We start from the raw sequence: 23,581 nt of genomic DNA on the forward strand, positions 1-23,581 counted from the left end.
ATTGTTGCCTAGAGAAATCCACAATAATGACTCAATCGTGTCATTTCAAAAGTTTTTGTTCTGCTTGGTTTCACTTGCCCATCACGCAAACTGCAACTTACCCAACACGATATTTGCAAGAAGTAATCTACTTCTTCGCCTTCTTCAACGGCTCTGGGACCTCTGGAAGACGGTCACCCGGATTGCTGCACTCCAGCAAAGGTTCAATGAAGCCCATTGAGATGGCCTGGAAGTGCTGGCGTCGTCTCCACAGATTCGGCAACAGTTGCGGTGGCACTGGCGTTGATCCCATTCCTGTCATGCACTCAGGCCACTCGCCTTTACCGGAAGGCTCACGTCGCACTTGGCGTGGAGTTACGTGGGTCGGCATCATGTTAAACACGAGGTTCGGTTGCAACAACTTCAGTTTGTGGAGCCGGAACGGCACAGGATCCACGAGAGACCGGCCGTTCACGTACAGCAGCTCGGCTGGAGCGCTGGCGTTCAATGTCGGCTCAAAATGGGCTAAACTACCACACAGCGTGTCCGGGTGGCGCTCCATATCCTTGTTTGATGTAGCCGATACAACACTGGCGCCCCACGGCGAGAAGAAGTACGGAGTGTGCGAGAACTCGTACGATAGCCAGAAGGCCTCTTTGTCACCCCATGAGAACTCGTAGATAAAGCGGTGCTCGGTGATAAGAAACCACAGTACGCTCATAGCTTTCTCAGCGTGTCGTTTGTTGATCAACAACATGGACGAGTCCTGTTCGTGAGCTGTTTTGCCACGGTATGCGAATGATTTCTTGAGCGCTGGTGACGGGTCAGTGAATGTGAGCCCGAAGCGCTTGTAGTCGAAGCTCTTGAGCCACTGGTGCAGGTAGATCGAACCTTTATCCGTCTTCTTGTTCAGATACTGGTTATTGTTGATCACGCGGTCGTAGAAGAACAGCGTGCCATTTTTTTTGTATCCTTCGTTATGACGCAGCACCGCAGGATCTTTCAGCAAAATCGCATCAGCGTCGAGGAAAATGAGCTCTTCGAAGCTGGTGAAGTGCATGGCCAATGGCTTGATCCAGTAGCTTTGAAAACTCCTGGCCATTGTGTCCGAGAGAACCTTCTTAATGACATACCGTTCACACAGATCGATGACCTGGATGTTGTCATCCAGACCAAAGAGAAGATCGACGGAAGGTTTCGTGAGATCGTGACAGTGATGCACCTCAATCGACTCCTTGTTGCCGAGACAACGCAGCTCACGAATCAGAGAAATACCTAGCTCCAAAATACCGTCGTGCAAGCACAAGAGGATGCCCTTCGATCCCTTCTTGATGGCTTGGCGAGGCTCTGCAATACGCTTCGGCTTCTCCGAAGGTTTCGCAGTTGGCTTCTCGGTAGGATTTTCGGTGGGCTTCTCGGTAGGCTTCTTTGTAAGCTTTTCTGTAGGCTTCTCGGTAGGCTTCTCTGTAGGTGCTAATGTAGGTGCTACCTTTGCCGTTGTTGGTGTTTGTGTTGTTGGTTCTGGTTCTACAGAAATCGACACGTAACCAGATGAGGTTGAAGCTTCCAGCGACGTCCACGACTCCTTTAGCTTAGCATCAGATATCACCGCTGCGTTATGTGCTACCAAGGAGAAGATTTCCTGCATTCCCGCACTACGGATATGTCTTTCACCGAGACCCCTTTCACTCACGAACGCATATTGTTGTGATAGTGAACACACACTGCAGAAGAGCATGAACGCTCCTAGTCCTCGGATGTACACATTGCTAAGGAAGCGACTATCGCGAATCCGAGTTCCCCACCCAAATGCCGGCATGATACGATCGGATACTCTTGTGATGAAGTGCCGGGTTTTCACGAAGTGCGATCTTCTCGTTGCGTCGCTCCTTCAACGCAACTCCTATCAATAGTGGAAAATGCGATCGGTCAGTTGCCGTGCCATCTAATTCACAGGAGAATGTCAAAGCTGCGTAACTCCTGAAGGAGTTTCATGACAAGAAGAGTGTTGATCCAACGAAAATCATTGTTGCGGGCTCGCAAATATTAATCAACATTTATTTTTACTCAATGTGGGTAAAGAAATGAGAATATGAAGTTAAGCTTCTTGGAAACCACGAGCGACACCCTGTTCCTCGGCCTGTTGGGAGGCGAAGAAGTTAAAGATTTGCTCCAGTGACGTCTGCGAGACGCTGTACTCTCGGATGTGCATCTTGTCCTTGATATCTTCCACAAGCGCAAACACCTTCGACAAGCGCAACTCCTCGTTGGACCCACGCAACTTGAAACGGCAGAAATCGTTTTGACGCTCCATCACGGACACGCCACCGTGGCTGAACGAGTAGCTGAGGAAATGGAGCAACGCATCGAAACGCGTTTCCTCCAAGCACCACGACAGAAAAGCTTCTGCACGAATGTATCCATCTCGTTCCAACACAGCAGCAAGGCCGTACCCGGTCGGGTGGGAAGCCACCACTCGCTGAGCTAGTTCCTGGTCTCCGAACGCCCTGCACTTGTCCTCCAGATCGTCACGAGTCACGATCTCTTCGGCTCCTCCAAAGTGTCGTTGAACCAGTTCATCCAGCTCTTCCTGGGACGGATTGGCCAGCTTGACGTCGAAGACTAGACCATCGCCGAAGCGAGACTTCAAGTGCTGTACACTACCCAAGCATCGCAGACGACCACCCGCCATGATGCCGACGCGTGAACACAGCGCCTCTGACTCCTCCATACTGTGCGTCGTCAGTACGATCGTAGAGTTCTTGCCACGAGTTGAGATATCAGCGATAACATCCCACATGAAGCGACGAGAGACCGGGTCCATACCAGTCGACGGCTCGTCCAGGAAGATGATACGTGGGTTGCCGATCATAGCAATCGCCACCGACAACTTTCGCTTGTTGCCGCCACTCAGACTACCGGCCAGTTTGTTCTCAAAGTCTGCGAGATTCAACTGCTTGATCTTGTCCTGTACAACGACATTCAGTTGAGAGCTTGGGACGCCCTTGATCGAGGCGAACAGCTCCAGATGTTCACGTACTGTCAGCAGCTCAAAGAGGGCGTCAAACTGAGGACAGTAGGACGAACCTCGAGCTGTTGCGTTAAAATGTCAAAGCCGCTGAGTGTAGCCGTACCGTGCGTGGGGAGTTCGTCGCCCGTGAGCATCTTCATCGTCGTCGTCTTACCAGCGCCGTTGATACCCAGGAAACCGAAACATTCGCCGCGTTTCAACCCGAACGACAAGTTACGAACCGCGACCTTGCCACCGGGATACACCTTGCGAAGGTTTGATAGCTTGACGATGTCGCTATCGGCTTCTCCGTTGGCCACACGCTGCGCCTCCTTGACAACATCAACGTCTTCTTCGTACGGTTCGTCTTGTACATTATCACGGCCACTCATCCAGTCTTTCACCTTGGGGAAAGTCATCGCGTAGTCGATACCCACAGCCAGGAATCCGTACAAAATGGCCGTGACGAACAGGAAGATCATCTCCCAGCCCATGAGGTCCGTACTGAACGGACTCGTCTTGGACTCGTCACTCTCTCGGATCGTTGTGAGCTCATTTAACACCAGATTCAACAGCCCGTAGCCGAGATTGAAGAGCGGAGACAAGCGCCAGAAGAAGACCAGCACGGCGTTCACATCTTCCGTCGACTCGATCACATCCAGAATGAACGCCACGACCATCAGCACGACGCCGATGATGAAGTTGATCATGATCGTGTACGTTTGGGACGACGCGTGTTCCTTGAACAGATATGACAGGCAGTAGGTGAACGGACAGATCGCTAATCCGAATAAAATAAACAGGACAATGACCGCCGGGAACGTCTCGGACGTGCAGCTGTTGCAAGCCGAACTGCCAGTCATCGAGTCGATGTTGAAGCCCTTGATCATGATGATCGCTGCAGCGCATGGGATCAAATACAGCAAGAAGTCCCAGATAAAGTTGGCCAGCCAGAAAGCCCCAAGAGACACACCCGATACCAGTTGCTGGTGCTTCGAGTTGTGACTCGACTGCTTCTCCTTGACCAAGAAAGTCACGATAGACGCCGGGTAGTACGTGAAGGCGATGCAGATGAACAAGCACGCCGTAAACGCCAGGAAAGACCCGAACAAAGCCTTCGTATCAGCAGTTAATGGGAGCGGATGGTTGTTAACAACCAAGTTGATGTTCGACCCATCGGAGCTCGAGTTGGATGCGAAGAACCGGTAGAGCGTCTGGTCCATTAACGCCTTGAAGATGACGGCACTGTGGGTGGACGTCGTGTTGACGAGCATGTTGTAGCCCAACAGGTTCTGGTTACTGTCTCCGTGCACCAAGTAGGCGCCGTATTGGCCTTCAACTGTACTAGTGTCGACACCGTAACCGCGTTTGTGAACTTCCTGACCCAGACGTAATCCGTATCCAGTACTAGTGTTGATGGCTGGGTTCGTGTACGTCACACGAAAGACTGTGGGCGAACTGGAGTCGTAGGCTGGCTCGGATAGTGCGAGTGCTTCCGTGGAAACGTCGGTAAAGTACGATCCGCCCATTGCAGTGCTGCACCATTGGTCGTCTGTTGCACCGGGTTGGCAGAAGTACGGTGTTGGGGTCTCTGTTCCATAGTCAAACTTGTCTGAGGTTAACGGCAGGTTCGGGTCGTTCTTCGTGAAGCTGGTGCCTTGAAGCAGCCCCAATCCAACTAGCAATAGGAAAATCGGAAGCGCTAAGCTGTAAAAGATCATCTTCTTGTCGCGCTTGGCGTATCGGAACCGCTTGAGAAAGAGAGCCCGTAAATGAGTCAAGAAGAACGACCCAGTCTGGTCAGGAATTGCACCGGAATCACTTGAAGCGGCGGGGCTCTGCACTGGCGCTTCCACCCGACCTCGGTTCCCAAGTGTGTGCTGGTTACCGTGATCATCTGCCTCCGCCACCTTAATGAACACCTCCTCAAGTGTAGTCACAGAGACGCCGTACGACAACAACCCAAGCCTTTGAAGATTGTCGTCCATGTCTGCGAACATCGACGCGAACTTTGACGAGCTTGCAAGTGGCAACTGGAACGCAATCTCACTGCCGACGTTGCTTAGCACCTGCGCCGTGGGCACTCGAGACGTCACGAAATCAATCACTGCGCTGTCCTTGCAGGTGGCATCGTCCTTCACTAACGTCAAGTTGTAGCCTGCTCCAAAGCGGTTCTTCAAAAACAGCGACGACCCGCAACAACGCAGCTCTCCTTCAGCCATAATGGCAATACGATCACCTAGAATGTCGGCTTCGTCCATGAAATGTGTCGTCAATACCATCACTCGATCATTACGATTGTTCAGCAGGATTTCCCACGTGCTACGACGACTGTACGGATCCATACCGGACGTTGGTTCGTCCAAAAACACCAACGAGCTGTCACCAAGTAGCGAGACAGCAACGGAGAGCTTGCGCTTCATACCACCAGACAGCTCCGTCGACTTCACATGACGCTTCTCCGTTAGTCCAACCTCACGGATCTGTCGGGTAATCACAGCGTCCAGCTCAGTCTTCGTGTAGCCCTTGATACGTCCAAAGAAGAGCAGATGTTCTTCCACAGTTAGCTCTTCAAACAGTACATCGTGTTGGAAACAAAGACCCAACGACTCACGGATCTCGTCCATATCTTCGGTGATCGACATGCCTCGGAACGTAGCGTCTCCACTCGAAGGCGCGATCATGCCCGTAAGCATAGAGATAAGTGTCGTCTTGCCAGCTCCGTTATGTCCTAGCAAACAGGTGATCTGGTTCTTGTACATGGTCAGATTCAGACCTTGGACTGCCACTTTCTCACCTCCAGGGACCGAGAAAACCTTACGCAATCGCTGCACTGCCAATACTTCACCCTGACGCTCCTGCTCGCGGAGTTCTGCGTTCACAGGCTCAAAGTTGTGGTTCACATCAACAGATACAGTGTCCAGCAAGGCCTCACCCGGGTCCGCGTCCTTTAATGCCTCACGCGCTTTACTACGACTCCTCCAGTACGAAGGAGATACCGGGAAATACCACTTCAACGTCGTACCGTGTTCCTTGGGGATGACCTTCTCGAAGTAGAGTCCCAGTAGAGTATACAACACCGTGTCGAGAGCGAACATGAGCAGTGATCGACTGAAACGGAAGTTGTCGCTCAAGACGCTCGCGTTGGAGAAGTTGACGCCCGTTCCTGTGGCTTCCAAGTTCGACAACACCGTCACTCCGAGTGACAGAGCCACGGGGGACAGGACACAGCCTGCTGTCTTCTGGTTCTCTGCCGTTTCCGTCGTGAACGCAGCTGAGACAAAGTACATGAGGAAGAAGACCACCATGCCCACGAACGCTCCAACACGAGCTTTACTGAAGATGGTGCTGATCATGAAGCCATACGCGAGGACACTGAGACTGAAGAGGAAGAAGAAGAGGAAGATCAACACCACCGAACTGTTCGAGAAGAGACCGGCCATACCCATGAGAGCCTGCAGAATTGAGCCGAAGAACAGGATCAGGACGTACGTGATGTACCAGGACACGACAATCGCCTTCTCCTTGACGCCCAGAATCTTCATGTACTCTCGCAGACGCAGCTCTTTCTCTTGGATTAAAACCACCAGAATCCGGGAAATCGAGTACAGATACGACAAGATGAACACGATAGCGAACACGTCTGACACCTGGTCGTAGAAGGGCGAGCTAACGTATGCTTCGATGGGGAATGGCGCCACCGATGCGCCCAGGTACGGCTGTGGAGCTTGTCGCAATGGCTTCAGCAACGCTTCTATCGTTTCGTTTGGGAAGAAATCCTTTAAACTTGAGAAAGTGGCGTCTGTTCCAGCAATATTCTGGACTGCAGACGAGATAATCACATCATTATCCAGCGATGACAGCAGTGCGTCGTCCAGTTCCGTCGACGCCTCCGCTGTTGTCTGTGGCCTCTGACACTCTCCATTCGTCGTCTTGGTAGCAGAATCCCATTGGGGCATACAGGACACGAACCTCGTGACCAACGTCTGCAGCGTCATGAACCCTGTAATGGAATATCTCGTGTAGTAGTCCATACTAATCGATTTCTGGAATGGGGAGATCTGCGGTGGGTCTCCTCCTGTTCTGGGGACTAACCCGATAGCGCCACGTCGTCCAAGTGTCGAATTTAGCCTCACAGTGTACTCAATATCCTGGAAAGACCCGATATCGTCGTCAGCTGGATGCGAATCAAACACGATACCTCCGTAGATATGAGGCTTCTCCAGACTTGACGCGTAGTCCTGACCACTCACATAGTCCTCCATTGCTTCCTCCGTGTCAAAGAACTTGACACTCTCCAGAAATGACGGAAATACCGCCGATGTGGACGAATTGCGTAGGTTTATTCGAGGATACCACAGCTCCATAGTCTGCATGAAATAATCTCTCGTAAAGGTATTGTCCGGGGTAATGGCGATCTTGTAGGGCGCTACTTTGCCTCTGCATGACGAGGGTACAGCGTATTCTGACGTAGGGTCGATGTCTACCAAGCCTCGAGCAGTCACTCCCGTCGTACAGTTTGCTAGCTCTGTGGACGATAATTCGTCCATTTTCATGCCCTCCGATATGGACAGACTACCCATATACAAGAGAATACCCCACAGAGACGTCTCGTGCATCGTAAACTTAGGTAGAATGGCGGGGATGCCGGATAATGTGGTGCCCGACGTCTGTAACAGGTTGTAGGACGTGCCCAACGTGTCATCGCTCGTGACGCTCTCGTCGTCACTCCAGCCTTCAGGCACGTCCACGTCATCCACCAGCGCCTTGAGTAGCCCCATGATTAGGATGAAGATGCAGGGTAGGGCGATCTCCATGAAAGTGGCCACAGGGTGGCGTCTCTTGAGCGTCCAGTTTTTCCATAGTAGAGTGCGAATGAATAGCCACGTGGTGCGACGCTCGGCCAAAGGCGGGAGGAGGAAGGTGACTCCATCTCCTTACCGCCCAACATGGCGGTCTGGGACGAAGACCGCGCTTTGTCCATCAGCATGCGCTCTACCTAGCGAAATTAGGTATGACAGGTAGATGTTGTGAGCGCAAAGATGTCATAACAGATTTTGCTACAAGAAATAGTATTACCAAAATGTGGGTTATACAAACAAGTGTTCGGTTGGGGTGAGCAGCCAAAGCGAAAAATACTCAAACGTACCGGAAGCTGGATTTGATGGAGTGGTAATCAAGGAAGCTTATTCTCGATCTCCTCGCTCATGAAAAGCTCGACCAGCATCATCCATGCCTCCGGTGAACTCCATACGCCCGCCCTGTACTTCTGTTGCGGATGACTTGATCGGTGCTAGAGAGTGGCCAGTGTATTCGCAACTTTACCGTCATTCGTTTAGCGGATGTCCCACGATGGAAAAATGACAAAACCTGGTGTGATCCAGATAAACATGACAAAAAAGACTTATTGTGACAAAATATGGTGCTGCTCGAAAACTTTTATTTTTCTTGGAAGCAGGACATTACCACACCAGGTTTTGTCATTTTCATGGTGGGCCTTACAGACACAACGTGTTCGCACGAACACGTTGGTTTGACGTAGTAGTAGAAATTCAGGACCACAGGCCGCGAAGAGTGTCTGCGCTGAGTACGGAGATTCACCGACTCACTCCTTTCTTGAGGACATCACGGTGTTGTTTCTTATAGTACCGCACTCGCTCGCGCTCATTTTTCTTTAGGCGCCGTTGCTCTTGTCTCTTTCGCACTGCAGTTTTACTGCACGAAAACTTCTTCTTCCGGTGTATCTTCAGTGCGTTGGGTGACGAAAGCCTTTTCTTGCGAAGATGGCATACTGCTGTCCTTACTCGCGTGTGCCATCTTTTCGAATGACAAAGGTTTCCGAGAGTAGTCCCATGGTTGTACCTCTCATATTTTAAAATAAACTAAATATTTCTTAATAAATAGATGTAAAATTTGATTCAAAACCGTTTTGGGGCAGAAATCTGCAAAAACATACCAGAACCTTCAAAATGTGGCAGGAAGAAAATAAATAAAACGGTAAAACCAAGTTTTGTTTTTGCTTCATGACTAAAAATAACTCCACAATTTGACATATAAACCTTTTCCGTCGCCGACGCTAGTTACTTTTCAGGTACAGTACTGCACCCCGTTTTCGCGCCCTTGGACCTTTGATAAACTTCTGGATGTGATGATCCAGAATCCAAATGAACTAAGGTTTGTAAGCTAAAATCGGATTTATTTGCAAATCCTATATGGTCCACCCCCGCGAAAACGGGGTGCAGTACTTAGCACCATATTTTGTCACAATAAATCTTTTTTGTCATGTTTATCTGGATCACACCATGTTTTGTCATTTTCCCGTTCGACAATAACAGGCTGTATTAAAGGGCAACTTCAACGTTCGGAGATTCTTTTGTTGTCGCAGAAAATGCGAAGTCTTCTGGTAGCTGCTGAAGCTGAGCAAAGCTGCGCAGGGTGGACGCCGATCAATTTACCAAATAGCACCATCGTTTCCAATTTAACCGGTATTGCATTCGCGGTAATAGTTGAAGATTATACACCTAGACAGGGGCAACTACTATGAAGTCGTCTAAAAGGAAAATGAAAACTACCTGCCCAGTGCGCTCGCCCTCTAGGGGGTGTTGGGGTCTTCAGCAATTGCAACTTTCGCGACACCGTCAGCCACCGCGTCGGCCGGGTCTTCATTTGGGCCACCGGCACGAACGATATCCGCAAAGCTTGGGGCGTCGTCAGCGACCCACGAGAAGCGTGCAAAGAGCTTTGTGGAGTCGCCACTAGCGCCAGAACTGTCAATGCGACTGCGACGTCCTACGTCTTGGGTCGTAAACTCCTCGGAGAAGTACGTGGTGTCTGTGTTGCTGAGAACATTGGGCACGATAGGTGGCTGCACCTTCTTGTCCTCTAACAACCCCCAGTCAATGCCCTTGAAGAAGGCGTGCTTCTTGATGGCCTGCACACCTTTCACCTGGAACATCGTCGACTTGCCGGACCCCAGACGCTTGTCCACATTTCGCTCCAGCAGTTGCTTTAGAATGGAGTGGGTATCAGGGCCAAGCCACTTGGGGAGAGGGAGCTGCACAGCAGTGTTAGTATTAAACAGTTTAAAACAGGTTTTAGCACTTACCTTCTCGTTGAGAATTTTATGATGGAGTTTCTTGCGGTTCTTGTGTCTGAATGGCGGGTAACCAGTGACCATTTCGTAGATGAGGGCACCAAGCGCCCACCAGTCGACTGCCTGGTTGTATGCCTTCCGACGGATCATTTCCGGCGGCATGTACTCTGATACAGGAGCACAAAACACACGACACACTTAGTTCATTGATAGCACAAACACGTAGAATACGAACCCACCGTTCGTGCCACACATGGTACTCGTCGAGTCGTCCTCCTGCAACATTTATATAAGCACTTCAACTGCTCTTTCGACGACACAAAGTCTACTCACATCTGCCATCTCTTTGGCGAGGCCAAAGTCCGTCAAGCGGATGTGTCCATCAGCACCAAGCAGCACATTTTCAGGCTTCAAGTCTCTGCACGTTACCACAGCAGCGTCACCAACCAAATCATCTCCACAGACAGGAATAAACCAATTTTAAGTCATACCGATGAATGATGCCCTTTGAGTGTAAATGTTCCAGTGCTAGTACCATTTCAGCAGCGTAGAACTTGGCCGAGCTTTCGAGCAGCAGTCCCTCCTTGTGCAGATGATGGAAGAGCTCCCCACCCGCCACAAAAGGCATCACCAAGTACACATTCGACTTGGTTTGGAAGGCATATCTCAGACTAATGAGGAACGGGTGGTTGATCTTGGTCATGATGTCCCTCTCCGCCTGCAGATACGACACCGAGTTGTGTTGCACGATGTACTTGTTGGACACAATCTGTCACAAAAAAGCACAATGGTTCTATCAGCATAGTCACTAAACCCGCGCTTCTTTCGCCATTGCACGTACTTTCATCGCCAGAATCTCGTCCGTTGGCTGGTGTCGCACTTGAATCACTTTACCGAAAGCTCCTTGGCCGATGACACACAGTAGATCGAAGTCTTGAGGCCCCACCGGGTGCTTCGAGCCGCTCGTGTCGGTGCTTACACTGCTTGTGCTGTCTGAAGACGCGGGTGAAGCCAGTACTGCTGCGTCTTCGCTCTCGTTCTCTGCGATTGCCTCGTGTTTGCGACTGAGTCGTTTGAAGGTGAAGCGTCGGAGCTTGTCACGCTTAGATCCATTGCGCGACTTAGACGGCGCTTTGTCCGCCACTTGCGGGGCCTGTGGCGGAGCTTTAGCCGCCGCGAAGTCCTCGGATTCGGCCTTGGTGAGGGTCGACGGCATCGCGAAGGGAGTGACGCTAGTGACCAGTGCAGCAATGCACTGTGTACCTCTGCTGACGCTAGTCGACCCTTCTGTCCGAGCATAAAGAGTGTAAAAGAAGTAAAGGGTGTGAGAGGTGACCAGCGAAACGGACAGAATCTACCGGACAGCGAACCGACCCCACATTTGTGCGACATTCTAACGACATTATTTGCTCGAAGCGACGCGGCGTATCTTTTCGGTATCCTTTTAGTGCAGATTCGGCATTGCGACTGCGCTGGGAGTTGATAAACTATGAGGTATCGTGTTGACCTCGTGTTCCTAACCTTGATAGCGCTGGTAATTGGCAATACGTTTAGCGACGAGATATCGGCTGAAAATGCTGAAGTTCCTACACATTCCGACAATGCTATCGCCACAATCGACAAGAACACACGCAGTTTTGTGGCCGCGACTCGCGGGTCAGCCTACTCCCTGACTTTGACGACGTTCCTGACTGATGCTGCACATTTGCACTATGCGGTACTTCCTGCGGGTCAACCGACGCTGGATGCAGCCGGTATCAAGACTGCGGCGGCCCAGTGTCGCTTGGATGTGGGTACAACAAATGATGTACGACCGGGCAGTGCAGTATCGAGAGTGCAGGATGCGGGTGTTGTGGCTGCAGAAACGGTCACGGTGCCCAAGGCCCAAAAGGTGGTGAGTGCAGTGGAAAATCTGCAGCCAAACAAGAGTTACGACGTGTTCTTCGTCGCCGAAGTGGTCGGAAGTAACGGGGTCTTTGGCTCAGTACAGTCGGTGCTGCAGAAGTCCACACATCCAGAACCTCCGACAATTGACATAATTAGTATGCAACCAGCTAATGCAACGGCGGATACGGTGCTGATCAACGCCCACACTAGGCGAATTTCTGTGGGGGGGGTGGGAGTGGGGGGGGGTAAACCCCCATTTCACAAATCGCGGGGGGCGGGTCTTATCTGTTCCTGTGTTTATAAGAGCGAGAGCGGGAGAGTTAAGAGACCTCTCTCCCCCCACGCCCCAATATGTGGTTGCAAACCATGTTGTGATCGCAATCCATTTGTCACTACGTGGATCATGGTCTACATTTCTAGAGATGAAAAGATCTAACGCCAGCGACGCTGTACGATGTGTTCGTGCTTACGGAGGCTCCGGGCGATGGAGAAGTTCGAAGTGAGGTGATTAACTTTTCAGGCAAAGTGCGTACTCATGCGCTCGCACCAGAAGTGACAAAACTGGTATGTTTTCCGCTTAATGCGAGTGCTACGGCTCTTGACATCAGTTTTCAATTAGCTGTAAATCAAGAAGACATCGACCGCGTAAAGCTCGAGACGTTGCCGAATTTTACTTACGATCTCCATTATGAGGTCATCGCGTTGTCTGATGGTACGAAATCTACAGTCACCGCTAGCACTTCATCAGTTTATGCGGGGACGGGAACGGCAACTCGCAGTACAGACGACATCAGCGCGCTGAGAAATACTACAATCCGTGGAAAATTCTCCATGCGCAACTTCTCGAGCGTCGAGGACTTCCAAGCAGGTCTCCAGGAAAGTCACCACGCGAACATCACGGGACTGCAAAGCGGCACTTTGTACAAAGTGAAGCTGCGTGCAGAAACTGCAGGGAGCAACGGACTCTTCGGTCTTCGTGAGTTCACAGCAGAGGCCACGACACACCAAGTGCCGCCCCGTATCCTGGCTGCTGCTGTCCAAGCTACCAATAAAAGTGTGGATTCCCTTACTCTCGTGGTGGATTTGGAGCAGCAACAAGGCAATGTTCACTATGTCCTCACCGGTAAAAGTGGAGCTGCTGGCAGTCTTCGTGGCGTGTTCCAGCAAGCCACAAGTGTGGAGCATCTTCACAGCCTACTGCGAGACCGATCACCTCGTGACTTCGAAGAGAATGCCTACAGGACTGGAGTGGTTGCCTTCATCTCGGAGGAGAAAGTCTCTGTCTCGGATACTCGCAACCCGAATGTTGCGGGGCCCGGGAAACCGGAAGAAAAAGCAGAAGTGGAAGCGTTCAGGCAACAATTTGAGATCACGGGACTTGAAGACGCGACGTCGCACTTTGTTGTGCTGCTTCCAGAAACTACCAAGAGTTTTGGTCTATTCGGTCGTCCTTTTACCTCTCTACTGGAAGCCCACACGAACGAAAATGCCTCGGAGATTGAGCTGCTTTCAGCCAAGCCTCTCCACGGGAATACTACCGCCGTCCAGCTCGAAGTAAGCATGACGAAGCCGAAAGATGTTCTCTTCTTGTGCCTCAACTCGCTGTTTGCAGCGGACGTTCCGGACGTGGGTTTGGATAGTTGCCGAGAAGTGGACAGGGCCAGCTTGGAGACTTCAAGAGTATCCCCCAACGTCCTCACCTTTACTGTCGGAAATCTCAGCGAAGACACCGAGTATCATGTCGCGCTGTACGCTGAGAACTCTCTTCGCAACGGCGTAGTAAGCGAACGGAGCGCAGAGCAGTCGGTACGAACATACAAGAGCGCACCGCGGGTCATTGAGACGTCTGCACAGCCTACAGCTGCTTCATCATCGCAGATCGACGCACAAGTTATAGTGGAGCCAGATTCCTCGTGCATAGTCCACTATGTTGTTCGTGAAGCGCAGGATTCCATGGCGACTGAGGCACAGAAGCCAATGGATGCGGCTACAATTGTAGAGCATTCCTCCAGTAAGGATACTCGTTCCCAGCTCCAGCATCGACTACCGTCATCCTCTTCATCTTTCGTAAGCGGTGGGAACGTATTTACCGAGTCTGGTGCTGCTAATACGAGCTTCAAAGTTCAAGAACTGCGTGCCAATACGACGTATGAAGTTCTCGTCGTAACGGAGACGAGTCGAGACGGAAACAGTAGCGGAGTCCTCGGAGAGCTCGTGACGTTCAATGTTTCAACGCACGCTTTAGCTCCTAAAATCGTGCTGGCAACTGTGGATCCTATTGATGGCAGCACCGACAGCGTCGTTATTACTGCCAATCTATCACACCCTGGAATGCTTCACTACTTCCTCAGCGACGTCGACTTCGCAGATCCTGCAGTTATCAGCCACAGCAACGAGGCGAAGCGCATACCTCACGAACTACGAGGACAGCTAGAGGTGCTGCAGGAGCATATTTTGATGGAAGTTATCAACGGTACGAACGACACTCGACCCACCGATCCACTCGTGTTTGTACACAACACTACAGTGAGTGGCCTCAAGTCTGGCACGACGTATCATGTGTCTCTCGCCACTGAGACCTACGGTAGCGAAGGCGTCTTTGCCGAATTCCCACCTCCAGTGCTGGTGAATACTCATCTTGGGCCTCCAGTGATCATTCCAGAGAAGCTGTCGATACATCCGGTGGACGGATCGAGCTCAGCACTTGCCATAGACTTCGAATTGGATCGCTTTGGAGACGTCCACTACGCGCTGTTCTTCCGTGGTCTTGTACCTGACAGGAGTCTCGAATTTGAGGCTTCAGTAGAGAGAATCGAGGACAAAAAGGAGGACACGGGGAACGAGTCGACGCCAATCTGGCCGCCACCGATTAGCACGTTTGATCTGCAGAAGTTGGACGGCTCGATGCTCAAGAAAGCGGAGCTAGAGGAGCTTGGCGTGGGTGTCTGGGTGAATGACTCCATATCGGTGTCTCGAGACGATATAACGCGCGGCAAAATGACGCACAAGGAGATCGATAAATTGCCAGCTAACGCACTGTTTGACGTGTGTCTTATGAGTGAGACTGCAGCCAGTGGCGGTATATTGGGCTGGCCGTCGGACGGTAGCGCTACTGCGTGCCACAGAGTTGCTACACACGCAGACTACACGAACCAGTCGACGCTGTTGGACGAGATATCTGTACACCCTTTAGGCAGTCGAACGGACGGGATCCGTATCAATCTCAACGTCTCGAAGCTGCTGAACGCCCCGCAGACAACTGACGGTACAGGCCTTGAGCGATTTGGTCGAGCAACCGGCAGAGTGCCCTATTTTGTGCTGATCGACGCAAAATCAAGATCTGGACGTGACCTGAAGGCGTTTTCTTCTCATCGAGGTGAAGTTACTAGCGCCTTTAAACACGCTTCTCCTGGACATGGCGACGGCGTCGTGGCTGCCGGAGTGTTGTCGAATATAACGCATGAGAACGCTACTGCTCTGGTAATCGAGCAGCAAGTGGTCGGCTTGGAGGCCAATCACGAGTATTTGCTCTTCTTCGCGTACGAGACCAGCGGCAGCAACGGCGTCTTCACTCGGATCAATCCTCATAAGCTACGAGGCAACAATTCGCGCTCCGAGAATGACGGTATCCCAGTCACGACGTACGAATCTGCTCCTCGCATCCCGAAAGCCAAAGCCAACCCCACGTTTGGTCAAACCTCCAGCATCACAGTGAAGTTTGACATCTCGTGCGACTCCTGCGAGCGTGCGCTGGTTCATCTACTCGTTTATCCAGACACTTGTAAAACTCCAGAGTCTGTGGCTGATACGCTGCGTTTGGATCAATTTGCTGGCTCAGAGACTAATGTGAGCATCGTGAACTCTAGTGAAGTAACTGGAGACTGCAGCACTCCGTTGGTGCAAAAGCGCGTGGCGTTTGCAATTTCCGAGCGACAACACAACCGGAACGATCTCGAAGAGGAACTTGGCGACGGAAATGTGCTCTCAGCCAACACCAGTTACGTGGTTCTGTTAGCGACCGAGACTGTAGGTGCTCACGGCGTGTTGAGTGCGAGATTCGAGGAACTGCGAGTGCGAACACATGCCCCAGCACCGAAACTCACAAAATTTCGACTGGAGCCTCGCGCAGGGTCTACGACGGAGTTGGTGTTAACGCTCGCTCTTGATCGTCCTGGTGAAGTGCACTACATGCTTGGAGCTTCAGACAACGCCGAGTTTAACGTCACGTCGCCTCATAACATCAGCAGTAAAGGAGTTCCAACCGGTGATCGTCATGGACGCAGTCGAGATGCACACAACTATCGGCCAGAAATTGTACGCACACGACGAAGTGTAACGTTGTCGGACGGTGAGTACGTCGAGCTCGTGGACTATTTGCTGCCCGGTACAAGCTACAGTCTATTCATTGTGTCGGAGGCTTTACCGGCAGATCACGGCGTCTACGGCGTCATCCACGAGGTGAAGGACGTCTCGACATTCGCCAACGCGCCGATTCTGTTGGCGCACGCGGCGTATCCGACACCGGGGACCACGGAATCGCTAACTGTGGGCTTTCGCATGGACGCACCGGGCCTTGTGTACTTCTCCGCTGTTGCAGTGGAACCCTGGAGTCTCACGCATCATGTTGCTAAAGGAAGTGACCGGTTCGGCAACCGCTTGGCGCTGCAAGACCGACTTGTAGCGCAGAAGAGCCTGGAAGTCGATGGAGCGAGTATGGAGCTCGAAAGCGACAGCGGGTGGCGAGAAATGATTCTGCAAGTGCCTCAGACTGGAGTTAACTATACGGTTCATCTCGTTACGGAGACGAAGGACAGTGGAGGCATTTACGGTACTGTGGCCACTCACGCTGGCGTTCGAGCTCATTCAGAGGCCCCAGAGCTGGTTAATGTGACGGTTAACCCGACCGACGCTCGTGTGGATGCGCTTACAGTGAATGTTACGCTAAGTGAGCATGGCCACGTGCACTACGTCGCTGTACCTACTGGACGTGGCTCGGAGCCTCCGTCGAACGATCAATCAACCGAGCTGAGTGTACGTGCAAGTGGCAGCATCGACGTTAATGAGACCGCAGGGAGCCAGGAGACAAGCTTTGTGATCGATGGACTCACGGAAGGCACTTCGTATGATCTTTACTTCCGTTCGGAGACATTTGAGAGTTTTGGAGTCTTTGGATCATGGACGAAACAGGCTGTGACAGCTCGAACGCACGGTCTGCCGGCTGATGTTCTACCGGAAGCAGTGGAGTGCAAGGTGACGCCATCGTGTGAGCAACGCGGACGTGAAGCTGTAAGTGCTTCTGCTGTTTTTTTTTGCAATTATTCCTGGTCAAAGCTAACTTTTTACTGCTGTTAAGTGCTCGCGTAAGGCCAATATTTGTGGGAAGTGTCTTGAAGGGTATGGAGCGGTGGGTGATGAAGAGATACCGGAAGCCGATGAGCCGTGCGTGAAGCTGACACCCACGAAAGGTATGTTACACGTCGATTTTTTAAATTCTTAAGTAGTTATTCAAGGTGTATTGTGTTTTGTTAGCCAAACGAGGCCCGAAGATCAAAATTAACAGTGTGACGCGTAACCCAAACTTGCCAGCAGAGAGTGAGAATGACGAGGACCATGAACTTGTGCCTCCTGCGCCTACGGAACACGCTGCGCTTGAACAACCAGTTGATCTCGATGCGGTAGAGCGTGACTCGATGCAAGCGAAGGAAGAGCCGGAGGTCATTCACGAACCCCAACACGAAGAGCCAATAGCAGATAATGTGATGCAAGAATCAAAGGAAGAGATATCGGAGCTGCTCGAAGCGATCGAGCAACCTGTCGAACCTCAAGTGCCAGTTTCTACCACGCCAGATCAACATGTTGACGTCGGTGTGGCCGAGATCATCGCCGAACCAGAACCGATTCCAGACGCTTACGAGACCTCAGGGTGCCCATTGAACTCGCAACCAAGTGCCTCTGGCTTGTGCGAGTGCATATCCGGATACGAGGTAGACGAAGGAGGCACCAGTTGTGTCCTCTCTCGTATGACCACGGTAGCTGAAGCTGCTGCTACGGCCTCATCAGCTGCCTTTGATATTTTCAGCGCTCATCATCAGGTTCCTGGCCAAAGCATGTAATAAACATCGACTTAGATACGCACAACACTTTGTAGCGGGGAAGCAATAAACTTTTTACAACAAGAGAGAATAACAAAAACTTGACGATGCTGGGATAGCAAAAGAAAAAACTAAGACATGTTTCGAGCGAAAGCGCAATTTTAATTACATTGACAGCTCGAATTTCCGCATTTGTCACGGTGCCCACAGGCAGGACTTAAAAATCTTACACAGTGTCCACAAAAAACGACTTTTGTAGCTCTGTAAACGTCGTTACACGGTAAATTGTTTTAAATAGGGTGTAGCTATCCTCGTCAATTTTCCTTTGACCTTCTAGTATCAAAGCTGATCTTCCCGGTTGGAATACCCCGGAGTGATGGGAGCCCATACATCACGGTTTGCTCAAAGTCACCATATCCCAACCTGTTTTTAGAAGCACGCACAACGGACCCCATCGTATTAGCTACGACCATTTGAGATTTCTGCTCTCGCCGTTGCCTCTGTCATCGAAAGAAACAAGAAGGAATTCTGGGGATGGTTAGGGCCTTGGCATGCGAGGCTGGGGTGGTGGTTGAATGGTGGTTGGGGTGGTGGCTGGGGAGGCTGGCGTGGTGCCGGTGGGGGATGGTAGATGGTACCAATGATCAATAAAGAGAACTTTGTGCCGTGACGACTCTTTGTTTGAGCTACCCCGCTTGCTATCAATCGGGCTTTCTGCAAATGCTCGATTTATTTGGATCTCTTGTCGGCACTTTCAAACAAATATCCAGAATAAAAAACGATGAAAGGTTTGCGTTTATGCTGTCTTTTTTATCTTCATTGTGTACTTATCTTCTCTACAGAGCAATTAATAGTGTTGATCACCTCCAACTTGAGAATCATCGGCTCCAGTTCAGAACTTTTCTTTTAGCATTCGCCTCACTATGTTTTGATTACGTACAAGGGTCAAAGCCTACGCATGACACCAGTTTTTTTAAAAGAAAGCATCTTTCATCGTATTTTATTCTGGATATGTGTTTGAGCTTGCTTCCGCAGTAGTCCGAGTTGATGGCAGAAGAGATCATGGCCGAAGTACATGAGCTTGTATCCAGTAGCCCTTCTACTACCACTTCGACAAGCTTGAGCACATAAATTCTGAAGTGAGATCCTGATTGCATCTCATCTTCATAATGTTAACCGCGTCAGGTTTATGAGCCGATGCAGCCTCGACTACAGGGCTCCACCAATTCCTTCGCTTGGAATGAAAAAAAAAGTGAAGCAAACAATAAATATTCTATTTGTTTTCCTATTTCGTCAAAGCATTCTAGAAAAGAAAAGAATATTTCCGAATAGCTCTGGAAATGAATACACTCAAACTCGTTTTAACCCCCCCAAAGCGAGCGGATTTCGTTGCGCCTATTTACCGAAACCCCATACACGTTATGGATAGTGGGTTACAATAGTAAGACCCAGCTATATTTTATCGTGTATTTAACAGAGTCGGTACAGCGCCCCACCCCTAGGGTCTTCATTTCTCGATATCGTGTATCAGGTATACTAACATGTCTGCACTGTACGCGATAACGCTGATATCGTGTCCTGAGTGAACAAAGACAACACAACATTTGTACAAAAACACATCTAGCGGGGAGTGACGGGTCATATTTTTGTCGATATTTAGAGAAGGATTCCACATGGCGATCTGCACAAAAAAACATATATTCAAATCAAGTTATTTTTGAAGCCGGAACATGTGCTCTGACGACGATCTCACTAGATGCCGTCATCGTTGGTGTGTGGCCGCCATCCCGAACGACCCTGAGAGGAAACACTTCCGATTTCAGCTCTAGACTGCGACTCCGAGTCGCTGGCATCAGAGCCACCGTCACTTGCAGCGCGTGCGGGCTTCCGGGCTCGAATTTTGCGCTTGCGTCTGATTGAGGGATCATAGTCCCATTTTTCCAGTGTTTATGCCATATATCCCAGCACAAAGTAGGTTCGCCTTTGCTGCAATGCTTCACCTTGTTGCAGAGGAATACGCGTGCGGCTAACTCGTGTCTTGATGTTGTTTTCAGCTTACATTCAGCACAGTAGAATGTCGTTTCCCCTCCTCGAGACGTGGCAGCACCTTTTCGCACCGAACAAACCTTGCACGCACGCTGCCTACGCTTTCTCGTCTTATCGGAGTTTCCTTTGCGCCACTCGTCGGCCTGTACAGGCATGTGCGCCGCTCGAGCTTGTCGTGCCCGCGTTGGCTTCCCGGTTGCCGCGCGATGGTAATTGTGCACGATGAAAGCATTGATGATAGCCATGTCTATCAGTCCCAGAAAGAGAGATTTGTAGTACTTCTTGTAGCGCCGAGCCAATTGCAGTGAATACCTAATAATACGTACAATACATGTTAAGACGATGACTTCAACGTGTATATACAGGATATGAATACTTGCCGTTGTAGACGTAACTGGTCGTGAACGTCGACTCCGCCCATGAAAGTCTGATAGTCTTTAACGATCCGTGGACACATCAACTCTGTCTGATCTCCAGCTACTGGATTCCTACGCACGATACGGTCTGGTACTGCACTTTCTCCAGCAGCAAGCAGATACACCGCTTGATTATCCCACCAACGGACGGCCTTGATCGATGGCACCTTTTGGAGGGTGGCTACGTCATACGTTCCTTTGACGATCTGTGCTGGTCGCTTCTTTGATTCCTTCCTGCCGTTTTTAGTCTTCTTTGGTAGAATTGCTTTGCACAGCCCCTTTCTGTTCGTCATTATTGTGCCCAAACTGTAGAAGTTCATGGTCAGCAGCTGCATAGCCAGCACGACAGAGGTGTAAAACCTGTCGGTGACTATGAGACGTCGCTCAGCTGGTCCGTTGACGCCAAAGACTTGACGTAAGTTCCGTACGACTGCGGCAGGTCCCGACTTTTCATCACTGGGTGTGCTACTGTCTTGCATTTGTTGCTTTCCACAATAGACTTCAAACCTGTAATATACACAATAGTTCAAAAGGTTTTAGCACGCCGAAGACACGATAAGGTAACTTTGAAACCAAAAAAAAAGAGCGTGCCCGAACGCACGCTCTTTTCCTTACCTGATGCAGTATGCAGACTTGGAGCAGCACAGCATAAAAAGCTTTGTGCCCCAGCGATGGGGCTTGTCCTTCATGAAGATTCTCATCTTGTTGAACGGAGACGTGCACGGAAGCATCGCTTCGTCAAACGCTATTATTGGAGGTGGGATGAAACTGGCCTGAAATGTTTCTTGCAGCACGTCAATCACCGGGCGGAGTTTCCAAGCTCGATCGGTATGCGCTCTTGCGTCAGCATTGCTGCTAGAGTGGAGATTCCGCGAGATATGATAGAAGCGATCTCTAGTCATAAATGCGTTAACAGCCACGAGGAATAGCACCTTCACCTGTAGTCTTCCAATGGTTATCAAACCTCTCTTTGTTGGGAGCTATGGTTCTTGCAATAAGTAATCCAAGAAAAATAGCAATTTCTCGTCCTGAAATGTCCTTCGTGTTCAGCAGCTTAGTCTTTATGATATCCGGAGGTGAGACATGGAAATCAGGCCTTTTCAGCTTCCTATCTAGCTGCTTGGCGTGTAGACTCTCCACTCGCGCGTCCAGGTTCTCCATAAAGTAGTCGTTACTAGCACCCGCAATTCTTTCTAGTACGTACGGCGGGACGAACTGAAAAAAATGCACCAATTGGGGTCTCGGCAGCGCTCAACGCTGCAGCAGTTGGTCCATGTTCACCGCGAAATAGATCCGGATAGTCAATATTTGCCCAATCATCGCGACGCATGTCGTAGGGTTCATCCATGTATGGGTAAGGCGTCTGATTGTGTACTGGAGACCACCCGTTCTCCTTCATGTCGGCTAAAACATCAGCCTTGAGGTTGCCACGTGCAATCTCGTGAACACCACCTACTGCTTCAAGTAGAGACGCATCAAATGGAAGCTCAGGTGGGACGACATCTTCATCTTCAATGCTGGGATCAGGCTCAGCGAGCTCCAGCTCTTCATCATCGTCGTACACAGAGAATCCTCCCCCCTCCTCGTCCGAATCAAGACTTGCAAAGACATACTTGTCATCGCCGGGCGCTACAATGTTAGGATCGTCTGTTAAAAATATACATGATAGTTGTTATTATCATGTATGTGTATCATGTATACAAAGGAATTGTATATCGTGTACATACACGTTTGAACCTACCAGATAAAGACGAACAGGAAAACGCAGCGTTCGATGCCGCGTCCACGCGATCGCCGTCTGCGGACTGTTGCACATTTATGGGGCTTTGCGGAGAGTCGTTAGAGTCATCTGAATCATCAGAAGACCCAAACAGTTCATACAGATTGCGCCTTGAAGTGGTTGGCACAACTGGAAAAATACAACGTTGAAAAGAGTTAGCTACAACACCTTCGAATTGTATGGATGGCACAGTAAACGTACCGGGTGTGTCTGGACTTGACGAAAATAAAGCATCGATATCGTCGTCAGCTTCTTGCGGCGAAGTAGTAATTAGCGGTGCACTGGAGTGAGATTGCATTGGAGAGTTGGGGTGCGTCTGTTGTCGTACTGGGGTGGTTGAGAGTGGCTCTTCACGCACTGTACTAACTGCATAATACACGATAGTGCTAGACAGGTACGGTGTAATGTACAGGCGTTGTAAAATATACCTGTTGGAGGTGTAGTAGCGTCATCAGGTGGAGTGGCTCCATCGTCTTGCCTCGAGGATGCGTGTGTGGCGTCGTCGGTCTGTCGTTCATCTTCCTTTTGCCTCGCAAGCTCATCTATACACGCGTCAACGGTTAGGCTCAAGTTTTCAATACATCATTAGAATAATCAACTTACCAAGGTCTAGTCGATCCAAATACGACATCAGCTCCTTCTCCCCTACAAAGATGTCTATTCCGCGGACGTCTGTCTTGCTTTTACCGGGCTTCAGATAGGTGTGGTCATTTGAGAGGCATGTAGGAGGCTTGGAAGACCAGCCTTCTTGCCGTAGTTCCTGCCATCGGGCCCGAAAACCCGACATCTGACTGGAAGCGGGAGTTTTCTGAAATGAGCGCCAAAATGAGTGGCGTTGAAAATCCCTGCAGTTTCTTATATTGATTTGGCGTGAACCACATATCGCTGAGTTTCCTCTAAACTTTTATTTTATGAAAAATTGTGCAATGCACCGCCTGCGCACACCGCACCAGGAAGGATGGGGATCAGGCTTCACATACCTATCCCTCTTTGGCTTAGCGTTTGTATGACCGTATACAAAAACAAGGTGAAAAACTAGCAGATCATTCATGCGCCATTTATCGTGTATTATACAGGATAAGCCCTCCCTACGAAACGTGTATAATACAGGCCGTCGCTTTGGGGGGGTTAAGGAAATATCTGGAAGTACATGTTGTATTATTAATAGTGCCCTGCGTGTTTGGTAAGTCCAACGAGTTTTTTCATGAAACTTTTGAGCTGGATGGAAAACATATTTGAAAGTGCAGGAAGCTCGACACTCGTAGCGTTGAGTGAGCG

The 23,581-nt window shown here is 50.4% G+C and overlaps 4 protein-coding genes across 4 annotated transcripts; 1 reads left to right on the forward strand and 3 right to left on the reverse strand.

The window, feature by feature from the left end:
* Nucleotides 1–127: 127 nt before the first annotated feature.
* Nucleotides 128–1,798, reverse strand: PITG_10448 (uncharacterized protein; the record flags this gene model as incomplete). The annotated part of the gene is made up of 3 exons (XM_002902191.1): nt 128–1,438; nt 1,523–1,542; nt 1,654–1,798. The coding sequence occupies 3 exons, from the start codon at nt 1,796–1,798 to the stop codon at nt 128–130; spliced, it is 1,476 nt and encodes a 491-aa protein (XP_002902237.1).
* A 279-nt stretch (nt 1,799–2,077) lies between these two features.
* PITG_10449 (ATP-binding Cassette (ABC) Superfamily) lies at nt 2,078–7,973 on the reverse strand (the record flags this gene model as incomplete). The annotated part of the gene is made up of 3 exons (XM_002902192.1): nt 2,078–3,018; nt 3,063–7,830; nt 7,887–7,973. The coding sequence occupies 3 exons, from the start codon at nt 7,971–7,973 to the stop codon at nt 2,078–2,080; spliced, it is 5,796 nt and encodes a 1,931-aa protein (XP_002902238.1).
* A 1,608-nt stretch (nt 7,974–9,581) lies between these two features.
* On the reverse strand, nt 9,582–11,323 carry PITG_10450 (protein kinase, putative; the record flags this gene model as incomplete). Its single annotated transcript, XM_002902193.1, has 6 exons — nt 9,582–10,043; nt 10,095–10,249; nt 10,322–10,358; nt 10,416–10,500; nt 10,574–10,851; nt 10,924–11,323. The coding sequence occupies 6 exons, from the start codon at nt 11,296–11,298 to the stop codon at nt 9,582–9,584; spliced, it is 1,392 nt and encodes a 463-aa protein (XP_002902239.1).
* Nucleotides 11,324–11,571: 248 nt separating this feature from the next.
* Nucleotides 11,572–18,082, forward strand: PITG_10451 (uncharacterized protein; the record flags this gene model as incomplete). Its single annotated transcript, XM_002902194.1, has 6 exons — nt 11,572–11,976; nt 12,444–12,533; nt 12,663–12,681; nt 12,718–17,255; nt 17,323–17,434; nt 17,499–18,082. The coding sequence occupies 6 exons, from the start codon at nt 11,572–11,574 to the stop codon at nt 18,080–18,082; spliced, it is 5,748 nt and encodes a 1,915-aa protein (XP_002902240.1).
* Nucleotides 18,083–23,581: the final 5,499 nt, after the last annotated feature.

The sequence above is a fragment of the Phytophthora infestans genome, genomic scaffold (assembly GCF_000142945.1).
Source record: "Phytophthora infestans T30-4 supercont1.18 genomic scaffold, whole genome shotgun sequence".
Classification (NCBI taxonomy): Eukaryota; Oomycota; class Peronosporomycetes; order Peronosporales; family Peronosporaceae; genus Phytophthora; species Phytophthora infestans.